General features: G+C 41.0%; 1 protein-coding gene across 1 annotated transcript; it reads right to left on the bottom strand.

The window, feature by feature from the left end:
- ntmt1 (N-terminal Xaa-Pro-Lys N-methyltransferase 1) lies at window positions 1-17,773 on the bottom strand. The gene is made up of 4 exons (XM_062032006.1): window positions 17,651-17,773; window positions 6,256-6,412; window positions 2,489-2,741; window positions 1-549 (listed from the first exon to the last, which is right to left on the bottom strand). Exons 2-4 carry the CDS (start codon window positions 6,409-6,411, stop codon window positions 293-295), a joined length of 666 nt encoding a protein of 221 aa, XP_061887990.1. The 5' UTR covers window position 6,412; window positions 17,651-17,773; the 3' UTR covers window positions 1-292.
- Window positions 17,774-18,483: the final 710 nt, after the last annotated feature.

Raw genomic sequence — 18,483 nt, 5'->3', positions numbered from 1 at the left:
AAAAGTACCTGCACAGACTGTCAGTGTGCTTTTTATTGGAGCTGGTAGCGCCTCCTTGGTGCAGTCTTGTGAAACACATTCAGGCCGTGCTAAAATACACTTGGGTGACATTTAAGCTTTGACTACAAACAGGAAGTCCTTTCCAGCAAGTTAAAAATGTCCTTTTTAAACTTCCGGACAGAAAAGTTTCTGCTTCCATAAAGTTGACGGTTAAAAAATGTGTTGAAAATAAATAAAACCTGGAGCACACAAATATCGTCTGATGACGAAGGTTTATGAATATTAGCGAGTCTTATTGGAGGGCCAGAGTGTGGACGTGGTAGATCTCCTTGGGGAAGTTCACTTGTTGTTCCTCGTAGACCACGCTCAGGCCCGCACTGGCCACCAGGCGGCGGACTATTCCCAGGTCTCGACACACGCTGCTGTCCACCTCGTCTGGGACCACGCCCTGGTAAGACACGTTGTCCTTGATGATGACGAGCCCATTGGGCCGCAGAGCCTTCTGGCAGCGCCGCAGGAATTCCACCAGGTGGTCGTCAGTCAGGTGGCCTGTGAGAACAAATCAAACATCTGCCCATAAATGGTGAGTTTTCTTCAGCAGTCGAAAATGCATCCATTTGTACAATTGTTTTTATATTATATATGACAAATAAATCAGACATTTATTCATTTAATCCCCTCAATTCCCCCCCAAATTGATTAACTCGCTGGAATATAAAGACAATATAACATACATCCATAAACGTGGATGCATATGCAAAAGTGCAATATATTTATCTGTACAGTAATCTATTTATTTATATCTGCACCTTATTGCTTTTTTATCATGCACTGCCATGAGCTAATGCAACGAAATGTCGTTCTTTTCTGTACTGTAAAGTTCAAATTTGAATGACAATAAAAAGGAAGTCTAAGTCTAAAAGTATATTAAAAGTAGGGCTGTTAAATGATGAATTGTTCTAATCAAATAATTACACTCTTGAATTTCAATAATCACGATCAAAGAAGAGACCTCAAATTTGGTCACAAAATCGTATTTTTACAATCAGGCAAGGGATTTGAACTTTGAAAAAGAAAACGACTGAAAATAAACCGGGGGGGCTGCCTTTGATTTTATAGCCAATTTCTGTCTCTTCGACTCCCTCTCCACTTCTAACTGCTTCACATGCAAAAATCATAAAGAGTACAAACAATGTTTATTCTATCAGCTAACTTCCTTTATCTGAATAGCCATTTGTGATGTATAGCATGAAATTACAAACATCTTGCAGTCATGTTGTTTGTTTCAAAATGATTCAACTATTCAATGTCAAAATATAAACAGTATAAACAATGAACAAAATGTCAGCTACTGTCTTGTTCTAAAAAACACCAATGAAAATGAATTAGACAGGCTATATCAGTGGTCCCCAAACTGTTTTTTTTTTTTGTCATACAAAAATACAATCATGTGTGCTTACGGACTGTATCCCTGCAGACTGTATTCATATATAATGTAGGAACCAGAAATATTAATAACAGTAAGAAACAACCCTTTTGTGCGAATGAGTGTGAATGAGTGTTAATGGGGGAGGGAGGTTTTTTGGGTTGGTGCACTAATTGTAAGTGTATCTTGTGTTTTTTATGTTGATTTAATAAAAAAAAAAAAACTATCTTTTTTTTAAATTACATTTTTTTTATTTCTAGTGCGGACCGGAACCGGGCCGCGGACCGGTACCGGTGGTTGGGGACCACTGCACTAGAGGGCAACCTCTACAATGCATTTTACAGATCAATAACGTGACATCATCGTGCTCGCGCCGCAATTCAGTCATTTATTGCGCGAGGAATATATATAATATATACATATATTTATACATACATATATACATAGATACAGCCTGGCCCCCCGAGTCAAAAAGTTTGGGGACCCCTGGGCTATACTGTAGCAAAAGTCATCACATGTCTGCCACAATCATGTGTGATCTTAAATTTATATTCCACGTCTTCCATGTCGAGAGCAGTTTTGATTTGGGCTTACATGGTACACAACTAAAATGAATGTTTTAGGCATTGTATTATCCAGACGCATACATGTGTCTAAATGTGGCCAAGTAGACACATTGTGGGTTTCCTGGACGTCGTCTACATCGCTAAAAGAAAAATCTAAGGAAGAGAATCCCTCTGCCATCTTCCACTAGTTTTTTCAATATATAAATGAATATTATAATATTCCCTCTCTTGTCATCATTTGGGATGTCTGTTGTGATTTCCCTTCCTGGTTTGATGACCCGTTCTAGCTTGCCTCTGATTGGCCTGTCCCTAATGTTTTGCCCTAATCTTAACCAATCGTGACACATTATTTTTACTAGCCCACATTTCATGTTTTGTTTGTACACAGCGAGCTCGACATTGTGTGTACTGTAGTTGTAATAATCTGACAATGTTACCCAAAACTGAATCAGAGTTCATTAACAGGTCCCTAATAAAGTGTCCATACAAGACATACCAATCACCCACTGTATCCAGATGACGTCGTAGCGTCCACTCTCTGGTACGAAGTCCTGCAGGCCAATGCAGAAGAAGTTGCCCACTCTCTTGGCGTCCTCCCCCAGGTATGTCTTTGCTTTGTCCAGGAACTCCTGCGTCACGTCCACCAGGTCCACCGTCTTGAAGAGAGGCAGCAGCAAACGTTTGGAGATCCTCCCGATGCCGGCGCCGCAGTCTAACGCGCAGCCTGCGTTCATCTTTCCCTCGCCTTCCTGTAGCAGCAAGCATCATTTAGCAAAATCAAAACAGAGTGTCATTTAATTAACAATTAATTAATAAAGAAACAAATTCATGACATCATTACTTTTATTATGAAATATATATTATCTTTTAATTGCTATACAGTCATGCCTCGTTTGTCATGATCTGAGCGTGGTAAATGAATTTCTGCAAAAAAAATCTTTATAGCTACAGCATAAAAACAATTGTTCACAACTAAATAAGGTTTTTATGTTATGAGATCCCTCGAGACATAAAATTACACCCAAATAGTAACCTTTACGCTTGATCCAATATAGTAATGTTGCCTGAGGCTGATCCAATCAGTGGCTACAATACTGAACTGCACAATTAGATTAGTTTGTTCTTATTCTACTAAATGTTACTTATATATTGGGTTTCACTCTGTAAAAGCGCTTTGAGTCACTAGAGAAAAGCGCTATATAAATACAATTCACTTCACTTCATTCAGTGGCCCATATTACTGTAGTATTGATATTTTTATTACAATTGGCCAGTGTTATGCTTAATTTAGGCAAAAAATATGTTAAAAAAAAAAACATCTGTGCGTAAAGCCTCAAACTTTGAAGCGCTATATGGCAAGGGACGACTGTAGATTAAAATAAATATATATTCAAAACATGATTGATTGATTTATAATAAATCATATATGTAAGTTTCCAGAGTTAATAATATACATGCATTATAAAAGTTTCATTTAATTTATAAAATATGCATCATTTTATTAAAAAATATGTATTATAAATAAAATATATTTTACATTTAATAAATCATACTATTAACAAATATAGACTTACCTATATATTGTTATTTATTTATATTAAATAATTGCAAACTACATTTAATAAATCATACTATTAACAAATATAGACTTACCTATATATTGTTATTTATTTATATTAAATAATTGCAAACATTTAAATTTAAAAATCTTTAAATAATTATTTAATTTTATAATTACATATGCATATGTGCCTATGTGTCAAGGCTCATAATATTATACAGGGTTCCCTAAGGTTGTCTGGATATATGATACACAAACAGTACATTAGAGAAAATGTTTTTATCAATAATAAATTATTACTGAATTAAATAATACGGCGGCGTGGCACGGTTGGTAGAGCGGCCACGCCAGTAACTTTAGGTTCCAGGTTCGATCCCTGCTTTCGCCATCCTAGTCACTGCCGTTGTGTCCTTGGGCAAGATACTTTACCCACCTGCCCGGACTGCCACCCACACTGGTTTAAATGTAACTTAAATAATGGGTTTCATTATGTAAAGCGCTTTGAGTCACTTTGAGAAAACCACAATATAAATACAATTCAGTTCACTTCATTCTTTATAAAAGAATAAATCAATTGTAATTGTTTATATAATGGTAAATACAAAATTAATTCTAAACTCTAGTTGAAAAAGAAATAAAACGTTTATCAATTTATACTATACATGGTTTTACAGAATCACTAAACATACTTTTTTGGACTAAAGAATAAAAACTATTTTTAATTGACATGCAATAGTTAAAAAATGTTACGCAATTAATTAAAAAATAATATAGCATACAGCATCAGAATATAAATACGGATATATTAACATTAATAAATTAGGTTAAAAAAAAAAAAAAATCTATTACAGTATACATATGTATAGACTCTGTGACTCACAAAACATACTTTTCCTGGATCAAAGAATAGAACAACAATTTTAATGCAAATGAATAGGTAAAACATGTATACAATTAATAAAAAAATACTATATATTAAACAGTATCAGAATATCAATATATCCATCTATTTTCTACCGCTTGTCCCGTTCGGGGTCACGGGGGTGCTGGAGCCTATCCTAGCTGCATTCGGGCGAAAGGCGGGGTACACCCTGGACAAGTCCATCCATACATTTTTTACCACTTGTCCCTTTCAGGGTAGCGGGGGGTGCTGGAGCCTATCTCAGCTGCATTCAGGTGGCCCTGGACAAGTCGCCACCTCATAAATCTAGTTATTTCAAAATCAATAAATTAAGTTAAAAAAGGAAAACATTTTTCTCTATACTATATATGGTTTTATAGCTTCTGTGACTAAACATACTTAGTCTGTACTATGGAATACATCCAGTTCAAAAGTTTTCTAAACAGGTCCAAGTAGTCCTAATCTACTTTTTGACTTTTATCAGCGAAACCTAAAAAGTCATCATCATCGGCGGTCACTCGAACGAGTATGACGATCCTCCTGGTGGGGGTGTATCCCTTTATGGAGGATGCCTGTGCGTGACTTAGTTTAACGTGGGGAGACTGGTGCACAGACAGTCACCACACGATCCTTGACAGAATCGGGTCAGGGTCCAGTGGCATGGAGTCCAAGACGACTGGGGACCCTTTTCTGCTGCAGCCTTCTTCCGCCGTTGAGGTCTTCACCGTATCCCTGGCTAGGGGGCAGTCAGGTACTAGGCCTTTGCCAAGGGCCACCTGGGGTAACAGTAGTAGTAATAATAATAATAATAATAATAGATTTTATTTGTAAAAAAGCACTTTATATTGAGTAAACAATCTCAAAGTGCTACAGTGTATTTTCCTGCATAAAAACACCTACGTGTTTGCCATGCTAGCTCCCAGCTCCTCCGCCAGCTCCCAGCTCCACAGAACGCGCCAACACAACTCAAACACCCGATCAACACACACAACCACCCAGCCCAAAAGACCGTTCACCCAACCCAAGGCTCACAAAGCCTACACACTTCCAAAAAGCCACGCATGTGACACGCACACACGGTCAAGCCACCAAATGCCCAGCAGCCAAGGCTGCACACCCACGGCACCTGGCACTCAGCCGGGAACGACCAAAACAGTAAACGCTGACAGAATGACATCAAACAGGTTTGGTGAGGAACAAGACAAACTGCTGGCCTCAACACAGAGGACCATCCTAGCAGGGCTGACATACGACTACTTTCTTGATCTTTGAGCTAAATGGTTGCCTATAAACAAATCTACAGTAAAGGTCAAAAGTTTGGACACACCTTCTCATTTCAATACGTTTTCTTTATTTTCAAGACTATTTACATTGTAGATTGTCACTGAAAGCATTAAAACTATGACACCTGTGAAGTGAAAATCATTTCAGGTGACTACCTCTTAAAGCTCATCGAGAGAATGCCAAGAGTGTGCGAAAAAGTATTCAGAGCAAAGGGTGGCTATTTTGAAGAAAATATAAAACATGTTTTCAGTTATTTCACCTTTTTGTGTTGTGTACATAACTCCACGTGTTCATTCATAATTGTGATGCCTTCAGTGACAATCTACAATGTAAATAGTCATGAAAATAAAGAAAATGCATTGAATGAGAAGGTGTGTCCAAACTTTTGGCCTCTACTATATAGTGAAAAAGAATGGATACACAAGTTTCCATGTAGAAATAGAAGCACACACAAACACACTAGCATGCAGAACCGCACTCATAGGGTCAATGTGTTGTCCTAGTGACATTTTCTTACACCCAGGAACTTGCGAAGGAAGGCCTTGGATCCATTGATATCGATGCTGGAGATGCTTCCGTAGCCTCCAAGCATGCCGTCCACAGTAGGCGGAACGTCCTTCCAATAGCCCTCAGCATTGGAGTAGAAACTGGGCTCTCCTGATATGTCACCCATTCTGTTGGAACAACCATCTCAGGCTTCAAGATAACATCCTTCACCACTAATGAACATAGCAACAACACAGCTAGCAAACATAAACATATTCAGTTTTCACTGGGTACACCTTCACATTTGAATATCTTCTTTTCAATGAACAATAATACAGAAGTTTGGTTTGGTGTTTATTACAAACAGGCATACAATTACAACATGATACATCACAATTTTTAGTTTCTCTTTTTAACATGTTCGAAAAGGAGTAAGAAGATGCAGAGCTTATTTACTCCTACCCCTTTTCCATTACATAGCAATTGCTAACACTTTTGTTCACTTCCTGTTCTCAATTTACTCCATAATTAATAACATTAAAATAAATAAATAAATAAATAATTAGTGGAGTAAGTTGTATATCATATGGTGAGATAGATAAGATTATCAATAAGTTTAGGAATGTTTATCATGGTTTTTCTTCTTTGTCCTTTGTCAGGTCCACCTTAATGTGGACAGCCTGTCGTCACGTCCGCTTTTCCTCCATATAAACAGCGTGCCAGCCCAGTCACATAACATCTACGGCTTTTGGAGCTCAGTGCACAACTGCACACACAACAAGGAGACGAAGCAGAAGAACGAAGAAGAGACATATATATATATATATATATATATATATATATATATATATATATATATATATATATATATATATATATAAAAAATAAATATTTGAACTTCAGTGAATTACAGCTATATATATACACCCCCCGCCCCCTCCGCCACCTCAACCCCGCCGCCCCCGCCCCATCTCCCGAATTCGGAGGTCTCAAGGTTGGCAAGTATGGTTGCGATTCCTGCTTCGTCGACACACAAGTATATCTACACTGGGAGCCTATCCCAGCTGCACTGAGGCAGAAGACAGGATACATTTTGGAAAAGAGGCAACCTCATCACAGGGCCAACACAGATAGACAACATTCACACTCACATTCACACACTTGGGCCAATTTAGTGCTGCCAATCAGCCTATCCCCAAGTGCATGTCCTTGGAGGTAGGAGGAAGCCGGAGTACCCGGAGAGTAGGGCTGGTGGGTGATATGGCACAAAACAAACAAATCATGTAATCTGATCTCAATTAACATCACTTTTTTTTTATATCAAAAGGTGGCTTGTCCTGTGCAGGATTATAACGAGTACCGTTGCATCCCTGCTGTTTGCTACTGCAGTATTTTGTAACAGACATTTCCACCAAGTTTGATCGAGGTAATATATGATAACAGCTGACAACTGTCTTTTAGGTCATATTTATGATTGGGTTTACCAGTGGTGCAATGTTACAGGTAACCCATGCAACGGTCCTTACCGCTATTTTGCTTCTTTTTTGGTACGTTTTGTGGGGTTAAAGAAAGCAATTTACTTTTCTTCTAAAAGTTGTTTTGTTATTTTGTTTGCCATCACAAACTTTGTTCTGCAGTAAACAAAAGTATCATTGATGTACTAAATACTATAAGAATTTTATTTCAAGTTAGCATTTACTAAACATCACTTTGAAATACTTTTCCAATTTTCTTTTAGTCAGACAATATTTGCGGTATAGTAGATTACATTTTTACCTGACTTGCTTCGACTCTCATCTGCAGTCTTCTTTAGAAGGGTTACCTGACCACTGTGATGTGTTGCCTATCAGTTGTTCTTATAAGCCTGCCAGCCAGCCAGCCAGACCTGTCAGGTCTACCTGGTTTGCAGTTTTTAGTACATGTAATATTAGAAGAGTTTAATCAGAGCAAACTCAAACAATAAGTCTGATTAAAAACTATTTAGATATAAAACATTTGTATTTTCTTAATAAATTAGTAGGTGTGTTTATTCTCCCAGTCAGGACCAATGGCTTACAGTAGTATAATGTACACAAGTACAGTCACAAAAGCACTGTGCCTGCCTGCGAGTCCGCCATGAGGGCAAGATTACTAGTGAGCTGCAGCAGTCATGACCTACTCAGTGGCCTAGTGGTTAGATCAGCAGGTTGTGAGTTACAACCCCGGCCGAGTCATACCAAAGACTATAAAAATGGGACCCACTACCTCCCTGCTTGGCACTCAGCATCAAGGGTTGGAATTGGGGGTTAAATCACCAAAAATTATTCCCGGGTGCGGCCACCGCTGCTGCCCACTGCTCCCCTCACCTCCCAGGGGGTGAACAAGGGGATGGGTCAAATGCAGAGGACAAATTTCACCACACCTAGTGTGTGTGACAATCATTGGTACTTTAACTTTTTAACTTAATGAGACTAAAGTCTGTCACTGAATGTGCTGCTCCTTCTCAGTGTTGTGTTTCAACTTCTAAACCATTGTTAGCCATATTTCTTTATTTTATTCTTCTGGGCTCCACTTTCAGCAATGTAAGGAGTAGAGGTACAACGCTGATTAAACATTAATTTTGTGGTGGGGAGCCTTACTTTCACGAGGAGGACGGGGATGCTCCAACACACACGCACGCATATACAAACAAACACACACGTTAACAAACACACACAGGATAAGAATAAATAATAAAGGCAGATAGTTTTGTGCAGGATTATACAGAGTTTCGTTGCATCCCAACTGGTCACTACTGCGGTATATTCGAACAGGCATTTCCACCATGTTTGATGCTTGCTAACAGCTGATCACTGTGATCAAACTCAAAACTAATCACGCTCATCGATTACAATCATATTCGCTCAGCCCTACCCGAGAGAACCCACGCAGTCACAGGGGAGACCTGCAAACGCAGACATTCTCGCTGTTAGACACGAGCACTAACCACTGCGCCACCAATTTTTTTTCTGCTTTGAAAAATCCCCGTATTTCTAACAATTTTCCCAGGGGATTTCCTATATTTTGAAATGAAAAAGTTGACGCTCCCCTGACCCGCAGCATTAGACATACGTAATCTCCCTTGATGCTTGTTGCTGCTAAATTAACCACAATATTGCGCCACATAAAATATGTCGCTACTGGCCCAACTTTAAGTTAAAAAAACAACTTAAAGCCTTGTCCACCTGTTAACTAATGTTGTGTAATATTCATGTTTGTCAGAACATGGACTATGATGCAGTTTCCTGCGTGGGTTGCTTTCCCGAGATGCAAACGAACTGAAGCAAACATGGCGTGGAGGTAAAAACATGATTTTATTCTACACTAACAAAACTCAAAAAAGGTATAAACAAAAGGCGCTCCCAGCGGAGGTAAAAACTTGACTATGAAAAACAAAAGACATGCACTTGGGCATAAAAACTATAAACATTAAATCAAAACTTACTTGGCATGAGATGAAACAAGAACTAGGGTAAACAGGTGCAGAGCATAAATTTGTGTGGAGAAGGTGATGTCGCCAGGAAGACCAACAGAAAAAGACAGGCTTTAAATAACAGTGACATGATCAGTGAAAACAGGTGTGTGACTCGAAACGTGAAACAGGTGCGTGACAAGACAGGTGAACACTAATGGGTGACCATGGAAACCAAACCAAACAAAGAAGTGCAACCAGGAACTAAAAAGAGTCCAAAAAACAGACACATGGCCAAAACAAAAACATGAACAGACATGACAGAACCCCCCCCCCTTACGGACAGATCCCAGATGTCCAAAAAACAAAACACAAAACAGGATCAAGAGTCATGGGAGGGCGGGAGGGGGACATGGCGGTGGGTCGCCAGGCCAAGTGGCCCCGAATCCACCGAGGCATAGTCATGTGGCGGCGGCGAGTGGAACGCTGCCACCACAGGCGAGGTGGGCGACCCGGGAAGGGCCACATGCGTGGCCGACGAAGAGGTGGGCGCACTTGGCGTGGCGGACGACCAGGTAGTGGCCACAACCGTGGCAGGCGAGGAGGCAGGCGCGTCGTCATTGCAGGCGTGGAAGCCGCAGATGACGCAGGTGCGGGTGCAGCAGACGGCGAAGCTTGGCGTGGTACTTCAGGCGGCGAAGCTTGGTCTTGGCCGCTTGGAGGGTCTTGGCTGCTTGGAGGGTCTTGGCGAGGGTCTGGGTCTTGGTCTTGGCGAGGGTCTTGCTCTTGGGATGGTTGGTCTTGGACTTGGTCTTGGTGTTGGCATGGTTGGTCTTGGACTTGGTGTGGTTGGTCTTGGTCTTGGACTTGGCATGGTTGGTCTTGGACTTGGCGTGGTTGGTCTTGGACTTGGCGTGGTTGGTCTTGGTATGGTTGGTCTTGGCGGCGTGGTTCTTGGCGGCTTGGGGGGTCTTGGCATGGCGGTACTTGGCGGCGTGGTTCTTGGCGGCGTGGTTCTTGGCGGATTGGAGGGTCTTGGCTTGGGTCAGCGTCTTGGTCTTGGCTTCGGGGGTCAGGGTCTTGGTTTGAGTCTTGGCTTGGTGGGTCTTGGCTTGAGTCTTGGCATGGAGCAGCTACTGGCGGAACTTGGCGGCGTGGAGCAGCTACTGGCGGCACTTGGCGGCGTGGAGCAGCTACTGGCGGCACTTGGCGGCGTGGAGCAGCTACTGGCGGCACTTGGCGGCGTGGAGCAGCTACCTGAGCTTGGCGTGGTGCTGCTACCTGAGCTTGGCGTGGTGCTGGTACCGGTGCTTGGCGTGGTGCTGGTTCTTGGCGTGGTGCTGGTACTTGGCGTGGTGCTGCTACCGGCAGCACTGGAGCTAGCCTTGGACTTGGTGCTGATACAGGTGCTAGCTGTGGCTTCGGTGGAGGTGGCCTAGCTGGGGGTTGCGGCTTAGCCGGCCGAAAAACCGGTGGCGGCGGCCGTGTTGGAGGCTGTGGCTTGGCGGGCCGAAAGACTGGTGGTGGCGGCCGTGCTGGAGGCTGTGGCTTGGCATGGTGATGCTGAGCCACCCCACCTGAAAAGTTCCCAGCCCTAGCCCCCCCCTCAAGGAGCGGATACCAGACGCGCTCCCCGCTGTCTGGAACCGTTTTTTGGGGTGGGTGGAGGGAGGTCAGGAGGGGGGTAAAATCCTCCCCTATAAATTGTCCAAAATGTCTTTCTTTTTGTACCTGGGATTGAGTGGGTGAAAAAAAAATGTTTTGTGACTTGGGCGTGGCTTGAGTCCTGGGGGGCGGGGCATGAAAACTGGGTGACTGTGAGGAACTTGCTCTAATGTCCAAAATCATGTTGTGATAATGTTTGATCATAGAAACAGAGTCCTTTGTTGAGGGCAGGTGATCGAAAGTAAAAGAGTTCAAAGAAAAAAAATCTTTAGCTGTGATGTCATCCTCTGGTGATGGTGTGACGTCATCCTGGAGCAGCGGGGCTGGCAGCAGCCTGCTTCCGCCCGGAGTGGGAGGAGCTTGTAGGAATGACGCGTCCTGCCGGCTCGGAGAAGCTCTTCCTGATGGCTTCCGCTTTTGCCGGCGCTTCCGGGAATGGAGCGACGCGCCAACGTCGTTGGGCCACACGGAGCTTATCGGAATAAGTTTTCCGCTTGGACTCCACATGAGGTCTTGATCCGCCATGGCTCCTAGTGCCTCCCACTTTCCTTCCTCCATCGATTGCCAGTCGTTTGCGGGATAGCTTTTTGCTGGCGACATAATGTCAGAACATGGACTATGATGCAGTTTCCTGCGTGGGTTGCTTTCCCGAGATGCAAACGAACTGAAGCAAACATGGCGTGGAGGTAAAAACATGATTTTATTCTACACTAACAAAACTCAAAAAAGGTATAAACAAAAGGCGCTCCCAGCGGAGGTAAAAACTTGACTATGAAAAACAAAAGACATGCACTTGGGCATAAAAACTATAAACATTAAATCAAAACTTACTTGGCATGAGATGAAACAAGAACTAGGGTAAACAGGTGCAGAGCATAAATTTGTGTGGAGAAGGTGATGTCGCCAGGAAGACCAACAGAAAAAGACAGGCTTTAAATAACAGTGACATGATCAGTGAAAATAGGTGTGTGACTCGAAACGTGAAACAGGTGCGTGACAAGACAGGTGAACACTAATGGGTGACCATGGAAACCAAACCAAACAAGGAAGTGCAACCAGGAACTAAAAAGAGTCCAAAAAACAGACACATGGCCAAAACAAAAACATGAACAGACATGACAATGTTCAGCTAACTTTTACTGCAAATTACTATGGGCTCAAAATATCAGTTATCTACAATGTTCTCTCTAAGGTGCGCACTGCTCCGCTGTCCCCCGTGCACAGAAAATCTATGTGGCGCACAAAATCCAACCTAAATGGCAAACAAAATAAGGACATAACATTTTTGGTACAATGTTCAAAGCAAATATGAGAGTGACAGGTGACAAGTTGTTACAACAGAAAACAATGACGACGTCTGCCGAGACGTTTTAAGGAGGGGAAGGACGTGGTTTGCGTAAACATCCATCTATCTTCTACCGCTTGTCCCTTTCGGGGTAGCGGGGGGTGCTGGAGCCTATCTCAGCTGCATTCGGGCGGAAGGCGGGGTACACCCTAGACAAGTCGCCATCAATCATTTTATTAAACAAAACTGATTACTGTCGGCCGTAACCACAAGAAACAACATCAGCAACAAAACTAATATGTAGCAAAACTGTCACTTTCTGCCGTAATCACAACAATACAAACAAATTATAGGTCTTTATTAACAGCAGCCACTCTCTCGCTTTCATTTGTGCCAAAAATGCACACACTCAATTCAGCCAGCGATGCATGCATGGCCACAAAACAGACGGACAACTCCAACACCACACAAACTGTAACTGCCAGGTTGTTACACTGTTATGCGGTTCACACTAAGGCTGAAACGACGCGTCGACGTCATTGGTTATGTAAATACGTCGACGCCGTTTTTGTGCGTCGACGCGTCGCATATTTACGTCACACTACCGTCATGGCGGAGCGCAAAGCAGACTGTGCGAGCGAGGGGAAAAACGCACGCCAAAAGTCGTCAAAAGTGTGGGAGTATTTTAATACACAGCCTAATAATGTTGTTGTATGCACACTGTGTCGAGCGGAAATGGCCTATCATAGCAGCACAACGGCTATGAACGAACATTTGAAAAGAAAACCATCAACTAGTCAATCGTCCGCGTTAGCATACGTTGTCATCATTACACAAAAACATGAATGTGTCATTTGTATCTGCTAGGGGTGTAACGGTATGTGTTTTGTATTGAACCGTTTCGGTACTGGGCTTTCGGTTCGGTACGGGGGTGTACCGAACGAGTTTCTAAGCTAAAGCTAACTTTAGCTGCTAAAGTCTTAACAAGTTGCTTTGCTCCTCTGCCTCTGTCTCAGCACGCAGCATTGTCCCACCCACACAACCATCTGATTGGTACACACGCAGCATTGTCCCACCCACACAACCATCTGATTGGTACACACGAAGCATTATCCGCCAATCAGCAGTGCGTATTCATAGCGCATGTAGTCAGCGCTTCAGCGTCGAGCAGATAGGTGTTTAGCAGGTGAGCATCAGGCAGCGGACTCTCCCCAAATGATAATAAACACCTCCCAGTCAACTACTAGTAACATCACTATGAGCCCGTTGACCTACTAGAAACTTAAACTGCAGCTCAGCTCGCTCGCAGTCCTGGTTTGAGGTGAAGGCTAATTACCTCTCAGTTCCAGCCACATCGACCCCTTCTGAGCGCCTATTTTCAGCTGCTGGGAATATTGTAAACAAGAAAAGAAGCAAAGCAAGTAGACATGCTAACCTTTCTTCATTACAACTGTTAGTCACTCACTGGAATGAGTAGAATTGGTTATTGTGTACTGTGTTGGACTGGATGTTTATTTTGCACATTTTAAAAGCAATACTTAATGTTTACAGTGCTCCAGAATATTTAGATTGGCACTTTTTTGTATTGGATGTTTATCTTTATTTTTGCACATTGTAGCAAATAAGCAATACTTTCACTTTTGTTTAAATGTTTACACTGTTGTTACACAATATTTCGTTTTGCACTTTTTTGTTTTGGATGTTTATCTTTATTTTTGCACATTTTAAAGCAAAATAAGCAATACTTTTACTTTTGAAATGCTTATACTATTGCACAATATTAAGATTTGCACTGGATGTTTACTTTTATATTTGCACATTAAAAAGCAAATAAGCTACTTTTAATTTTGTTAAATGTTAAAAGTTTTAAATGTTTACATTGTTACAGAATATTTTGTCATGTTGTTGTCAATGTTGACTGAGTGGCCATACTTTTTTTTTTTGTAAATAAAAGCCATGCCTTTTGAAAAAACTGGCCTACTTTTATTTTTTCATCTTCATTTTAAATAAAATAAAATAAAAAATAATCGGTAAAAGGAAAAATAATCCATAGATGAATCGAAAAAATAATCTATAGATTAACCGATTAATCAAAAAAATAATCTATAGATTAATCGATAGAAAAATAATCGTTAGCTGCAGCCTTAGTTCACACGCAACCAATCGATGTCATTGCTGCACGCTAACTCTTAATTTGGCAAAACGAACGAGCACTGTACACTCACACTCCAAAATCCCATTTGTGCTTATTCTAGTGTCATGAATTTAGGAATGTTAATTTATGAATATTAATCTTGAAATGCTGTTGCAGGGTTCCAAAAATGCTAATGAAAACTCTGCAATGATATCTTTTACAGACAAAAAGTTGTACACTGTAGCCCATGCTTTTGCTACTGCACACATCTCATTGTGCAAAATGTGAATGTTTTAGGTGGACTAAATGTGATCTCTGAAAGGGATAGATGTCTCAAATTATTCCACAGCAGGACCCAACCCAAACATTCAACATGCAGCTCACGATAAACTAAGATTTGTTTGATTTCAATCGTCAGTGAGCCAAATCATTTATACAGTACTAGGAATATAAGGGAAATTACTGCCGTTTTTTTATTATTATAATAAAACATTCAACTTGTTATGATATCAGCTTTTGGACAGGTGTGCTGCTAGTGTGGCAACAGTGTGCATGACTGATGTTGCTCACATGTGGTCCACTGAATGCTCACAGAGTGAGTGTGTTTGCTCAAAGACATGAAAAATGTATTGGTTATCTGCCTCTTGGACTACTAATAATTGGTATCGGCCCTGAGAAAACCATATCGGTCGATCCCTACTAATCAATAGCAATTCCTATATGACATTCGAGAAAAGTGGAGCTTTACATTAGTTTTGAGCGTCTTCTTCTTGCTTTGTTGTCATATAAAATTTGTAACATTAGCTATAGGCAGTCAGGCTGAGTCCACTCTGAGTGCTTGACTGATTGTTTCCTGGCCAAGAACTTGAGCCACTGCTGAGTTTGCAACCCGGACAAATGCAACAAAAGTATCAAAATATGGCACCCTTTGGTTTTACATTAATTGGTACCCAGTAGTACCAACAGACTTTGGCTGGTGCATTTGGTACACATCCCTAAATTGTATTATGTTGGGCCGGCGTAGCTTGGGTGGTAGAGCGGCCGTGCCAGCAAATTGAGGGTTCCTGGTTCTATCCCAGCTTTCGCCAACCTCGTCACACCTGTTGTGTACTTGGTTGGGCAAGACACTTCACCCTTGCTCCTGACGGGTCGTGGTTAGGGCTTTGCCTGGCAGCTCCTGCCATCAGTGTGTGAATGTGGAAATAGTGTCAAAGCGCTTTGAGCAGCTTGAAGGTAGAAAAGCGCTATACAAGTATAACCCATTAACAATTTAAATATCTGTCAGATCTATCGAGTTGGCCATGCTGATTAAGTACAGCTGGTAGACGACTTGTACCTGGGGACAGGTGACCCTTCTAAGGACCACTGCAGATCACGTTCGAAACATGTCACAGTGGAAAACTCCATTTAATAGGCATGAAATGTGTCTGAATATAATACACCAAACATTTAAGATACCCTGTGTCACACAAGTAGTGTGTAGGTAAGAATAAGAATGGGGATGGCATGGCGCTGTTGGGAGAGTGGCCGTGCCAGAAACCTGAGGGTTCCTGGTTCGATCCCCACCTTCTACCAACCTCGTCACGTCCGGTGTGTCCTTGAGCAAGACACTTCACCCTTGCTCCTGATGGGTCGTGGTCAGGGCCTTGGATGGCAGCTCCCGCCATCAGTGTGTGAACGTTTGTATGTAGAAATAGTGTCAAAGCGCTTTGATTACCTTGAAGGTAGAAAAGCGCTACACAAGTATAAATGGGTCATACTTGTGTAGCGCTTTTCTACCTTCAAGGTAATCAAAGCGCTTTGACACTATTTCTACATACAAACGTTTAGCTACTTTGTTTAATTTGTAAAAAAAAAAAGAAGGAAAAAAACAATACAATATGCTAATAAGTAGAGATGTCCGATAATGTCGGCCGATAAATGCTTTAAAATGTAATATCGGAAATTATCTGTACCATTTTTTTAATTATCGTATCGGATTTCTTTTATTCTATTTTTTATTAAATCAACATAAAAAACACAAGATACACTTACAATTAATGCACCAACCCAAAAAACCTCCCTCCCCTTTTACACTCATTCTCACAAAAGGGTTGTTTCTTTGTTATTAATATTCTGGTTCCTACATTATATATATCAATATATATCAATACAGTCTGCAAGGGTTACAGTCCGTAAGCACACATGATTGTGCGTGCTGCTGGTCCACTAATAGTACTAACCTTTGACAGTTAATTTTACTCATTTTCATTAATTACTAGTTTCTATGTAACTGTTTTTATATTGTTTTTATTCAATACATTTTTTTAAATTTATTTATCTTATTTATTTATTTTTAAAGGACCTTATCTTCACCATACCTGGTTGTCCAAATTAGGCATAATAATGTGTTAATTCCACGACTGTATATATCGGTATCAGTTGATATCAGTATCGGTAATTAAGAGTTGGACAATATCGGAATATCGGCAAAAAAAGCCAGTATCGGACATCCCTACTAATAAGTTAACATTATTTACATGTTGTTGTTTTTTTTTGCCATTTATGCTGAAATTTTATTGGCGATTTCTAGAAAGTGCAACGAAAAGCACATTTAAAGTGATGAAGACGAGTGCACTTTATGCAGTGGTAATAATCACACAACGACCACTTGATGCAACTTACTTGAAAAAGTACACAATTGATTGAACCTTGACAATTGCAAACATTAAACTATGTTGGATACAAAGTGACGATATAAAACACGTTCAGTTAAGGAACTTTGAAGCGCAGGAGTGCTGACAGACCACAGGAAATCACACGTTGACTTTAGGAACCTCGCTAGTTCGGCCATTAGTTAGCTCGTACACTGCGTCCATTCAAACAATTAGATATTTCGATTTCATATTTAAGGGAACAAAAACAAAATGTACCTTTTACCACTTCGAGGCCCTGAACCTTCTTTAACCCACGTTGTGCCGTCCGGGTGCCCGCATCACTTTCTATTTCGGACCATGGCTGCGTGTGCCTAACGTCATTTCCTTATTTGGTTGCTGTTCAACCACAGAGTAGAAACGAGGTCGCCCCCTTCTGGCTATTTTTAGAGACTGCATGCTTCCAATTTATTGTCATTTATGTCGTGGAATGCCAGCCAAGGACCTTTTCGACAGGCATTAACCTCTTAAGGCCGAAGCTGTTTGTTTACATGCTTTTTTTAATTTATCTTTGCTATTTGGGCTTATTGGACCCCAATTAGAATAAAAACTAAAAATTGTCTTTTAATATGATGTATTAGTCCAACGTGTACTTTATGTGTAGTGACATGCACATTTTTATTTTTACAATTTTTTTTCCAAATTCCATTGTATGTTATACTCTTCTGACCCCACCAGATAGCAGTATAAGTGTCCATATGTCGGCATAAGACCCAAATTCAGTAGTGTACACAATTTTGGAAATAAGAGCTAAAAGGTGCTGTCCACGCATGTGGCCACTACGGCCTTTAGAGCAGTGGTTCTTAACCTTGTTGGAGGTACCGAACCCCACCAATTTCATATGCACATTCACTGAACCCTTCTTTAGTGAAAAATAAAATGTTTTTTTTTTTCAAATTCAAGACAAATGTATGTTTTTGGTAACACTTTAGTATGGGGAACATATTCTAAGTAACAAAGACTTAATTTAGAGTTATTTGGTTAGGGTTAGGGTTAGGGCCAGGGTTAGAGGGTTAGGGTTATAATAAGGCCATGCCGAATAAGGCATTAAT

The sequence above is a fragment of the Entelurus aequoreus genome, linkage group LG21 (assembly GCF_033978785.1).
Source record: "Entelurus aequoreus isolate RoL-2023_Sb linkage group LG21, RoL_Eaeq_v1.1, whole genome shotgun sequence".
In the NCBI taxonomy this organism is placed as follows: Eukaryota; Metazoa; Chordata; class Actinopteri; order Syngnathiformes; family Syngnathidae; genus Entelurus; species Entelurus aequoreus.
The sequence above is the reverse complement of the archived record's forward strand: the minus strand, read 5'-3'. Positions and strand labels throughout refer to the sequence as shown.

Bases quoted from the DNA above. Each gene is read 5' to 3' on its own strand.
- ntmt1 (XM_062032006.1), bottom strand. From the start codon at position 6,411: ATGGGTGACATATCAGGAGAGCCCAGTTTCTACTCCAATGCTGAGGGC. The intron at 2,742-6,255 runs GTAAGAAAATGT...TTGCTGCTACAG, and splicing joins TCCTTCGCAAGTTCCTGGGT to GAAGGCGAGGGAAAGATGAA. The intron at 550-2,488 runs GTATGTCTTGTA...TTGTTCTCACAG, and splicing joins CTGGATACAGTGGGTGATTG to GCCACCTGACTGACGACCAC.